This window comes from Myotis nattereri (genome assembly GCF_964212035.1).
Source record: "Myotis nattereri genome assembly, chromosome: 2".
In the NCBI taxonomy this organism is placed as follows: Eukaryota; Metazoa; Chordata; class Mammalia; order Chiroptera; family Vespertilionidae; genus Myotis; species Myotis nattereri.
In genome coordinates, this window is record NC_138076.1 from 195,601,916 (window position 1) to 195,604,571 (window position 2,656).

Genomic DNA, 2,656 nt, shown 5'->3' on the forward strand with positions numbered 1-2,656 from the left:
ATCCATTTCAGTTTGCTTCTGCGTAACCATACAATTATTGTTACAAACAGTTAAAATTTTTTTCTTATGTGTCCAAAGGATGAAAACCACTTACAAAAGCAAAACAAACACCAAAGCCAAAACAAAACAAAATCCAACCCTTAAACAACCCCAAACAACAAATGTGCTGAAAAGAAACTTCCAAAACTAAAATTGCCAGGTTTGCTGTTACTGTTCTGGGGCCATACCACTGGGGCAGATCACAATTCTGATTGGTGAAGTGGATTCCTGTGCAGGTAAGAGAGAGCAGGATACCACCATTCTAGGTGAGCAGAGAGAGGAGAGCGAGTTATTGACAGTGAACTTGCCGTCTAAATTAAGCATGGGTCTCAAAGCTACTGGGTAACGTTTTCAATGGAGGTGAAAACAGTTCTTTTAATTAATCAAACATGAAGTATACCAGGAGCGGGATATGACTATGTCTATACACAACTCTGACATCATCTGATTTTAACAAGTTTACTAAAACGACAGTCATGGCCTTGACAATACTGAATGCAAAATACTGGTGTACACAGATTTTACAGAGCAGCTCCCGAGAGCTGGGTCACAAAATAAGGTTTAACAGATGGGAGAGGCCTGAGGGAAGGCAAGCACACGGATTTTATTGAGAGAAAAAAAAGCTTATATACTGTAGGGTTGCTGAAGTTTAATAAATAAAGGTCAACTTATAATATATAAAAACAATATAAACATTTATATGCTACATGCATATCATATAATTTAAAGTAATAATTTATATATGGGGAGAGATGCCAATCTATGTTCTTCCAATCTTTCTCGACAAGGCACACACACAGGAGGTGTCTATCCGTATCCATCGCCAGCCTACGAGCTTATTGTTTTCTGACGTCAGTGCTCGGACATAGGTTTGGGACGTTTTGCACTGAGAGTTCCAGTGTTTATCGTCAATCCCCCTGCAACCGTTTTTGACAGGCCTGGCTTCTTTACATCTCGTCTCATAAAAATATTGTTTGACGGGAGAGTTGCCGGTTTTGATCTCCCCCAGCACCGTGACCTGGTGTCCCCGAATGTCGATGGCCGATGACTTGTCTGTCACCCACAGACTCTCGCTGTCACACACGGAGTATTCCCCTCGGTGACTCTTGTGCTCTGCGTACCTCTTCCGCCGCGATGTTCTGTTCACCACCTCGGGGTTGCCCACATAATCCTCCATGAGATACAAGGGAGGGGGCTCCAAGGGGGTGCTATCACTCAGCAGGACCCGGGGGGAGTTGTAGCGTCTCTGTTGCCGTAGCAATTCTGTGTCCATTGCAATCATCGGCTGGAACTCTGACTTAGCAGGCTCGCCCTGCTCCTGCTCTCGGGGGGCCTCTGCTTTGGGCAGCGTGCTCTGGTAGTTCTCTTTAACGTCCACCATCTGCTTGGAAAGCTTGTTTTTCAAAATATCTGCCTGGATCAGCTTAATAATCAGGGAATTTAGTGAATCTTCTGGCAAACTCCTTTGATCCATGTTGTTACCTTGGATGCCACGGAGATAAGCGAGAAATATCACATAAAACAAGATGGACATCACCTTGTTCACCTGTAAGATCTGAAAAGGAAACACAGGTGTTACTAGCAGACTGTGGTAACTGATGTCATTCTGGGACCAGCTACCTGAGCCGGAGTGTCCCTATGAGGGTAAGAGAGCAGGGTGCCACCATTCTAGGTGAGCAAACAAAACTCTGAAGTCCCAAGATAGAGCTCTTAGATCTCAGTCCCCACCCCTGGAAATCTAAAGCACTTTTTTCTCCTAGACTTCCAAGTACCTTCAGCTCAAGTCTGTCTTCTAGCACTGTGGCTGTGTGATGGGAAAAGAGATTGTGTGTGTGTGTGTGTCTGTGTGTGTGTGTGTGTGTGTGTGTACAAGTTGTATAAGCAGGAGAGAGAGAGCAAAGCATATTTTTAAAACAAAATGAGCCAAAAACATTTCTGGAGAGAATTACAGATTAAAAGGGTTAGGTTTCTTCCTAGGACCCAGGGCACAAAGGCTGAGGCAGGAGGAGACTGCGTGCCAGCCCTTCTGTCTCTGCTCTTTGCTATTCACACAGTCCCCACTGCACTTGCATCTGATGTCTGCTCTATCTGCAGCCTTCTGTTGGGTGTGGACGATGTCCTGACACTTCTTTAGACATCCCCTGAGCCTGGAAAGACCATAGCCCACTCCACCTTGGCAAATCATGAAGAAGTTGAACCTGAAAATTATAAATGCATATTTATAGCCTTTTATTGGCAACAGCAGCCTTGCAAATGTCTCCAGACAGAACTCTACTGCCCGCCCGCCCCGCCCCTCCCCCCCCCCCCCCCCACACACACAAATGCAGCCCTTGGAGTCTTTCAAAGGAATACCCTGCTGCTACGGTTGGGGTGGTTGTTTCTGTATGGTGACATCAGAGAAGGGCTCAGCCCTGGCTGGGCCACGCCTGGTAGAGCTGTTCTCCCCTTGTAAAGGACCATGTGGGGCTACTACCTACTCTGTGAGAGGGCCTGAGTTTCAGGGTGCTCTGCCAAGCTCTCCAGTGAACATGCTTCCCCAGGACACCCAACTGCTCCGCAGAGACTGTCTTCATTCACAAGACGGCAGCAGAAGCTGGAGAGGCAGCAACAACCAGCT

At 46.5% G+C, this 2,656-nt stretch overlaps 1 protein-coding gene across 1 annotated transcript; it reads right to left on the reverse strand.

Annotated features, from left to right (window-relative positions):
* Positions 1-516: 516 nt before the first annotated feature.
* On the reverse strand, positions 517-1,591 carry NTF3 (neurotrophin 3). Its single transcript, XM_081084313.1, has one exon. The coding sequence runs from the start codon at positions 1,571-1,573 to the stop codon at positions 800-802; it is 774 nt and encodes a 257-aa protein (XP_080940439.1). The 5' UTR covers positions 1,574-1,591; the 3' UTR covers positions 517-799.
* Between the last annotated feature and the right edge of the window lie 1,065 nt (positions 1,592-2,656).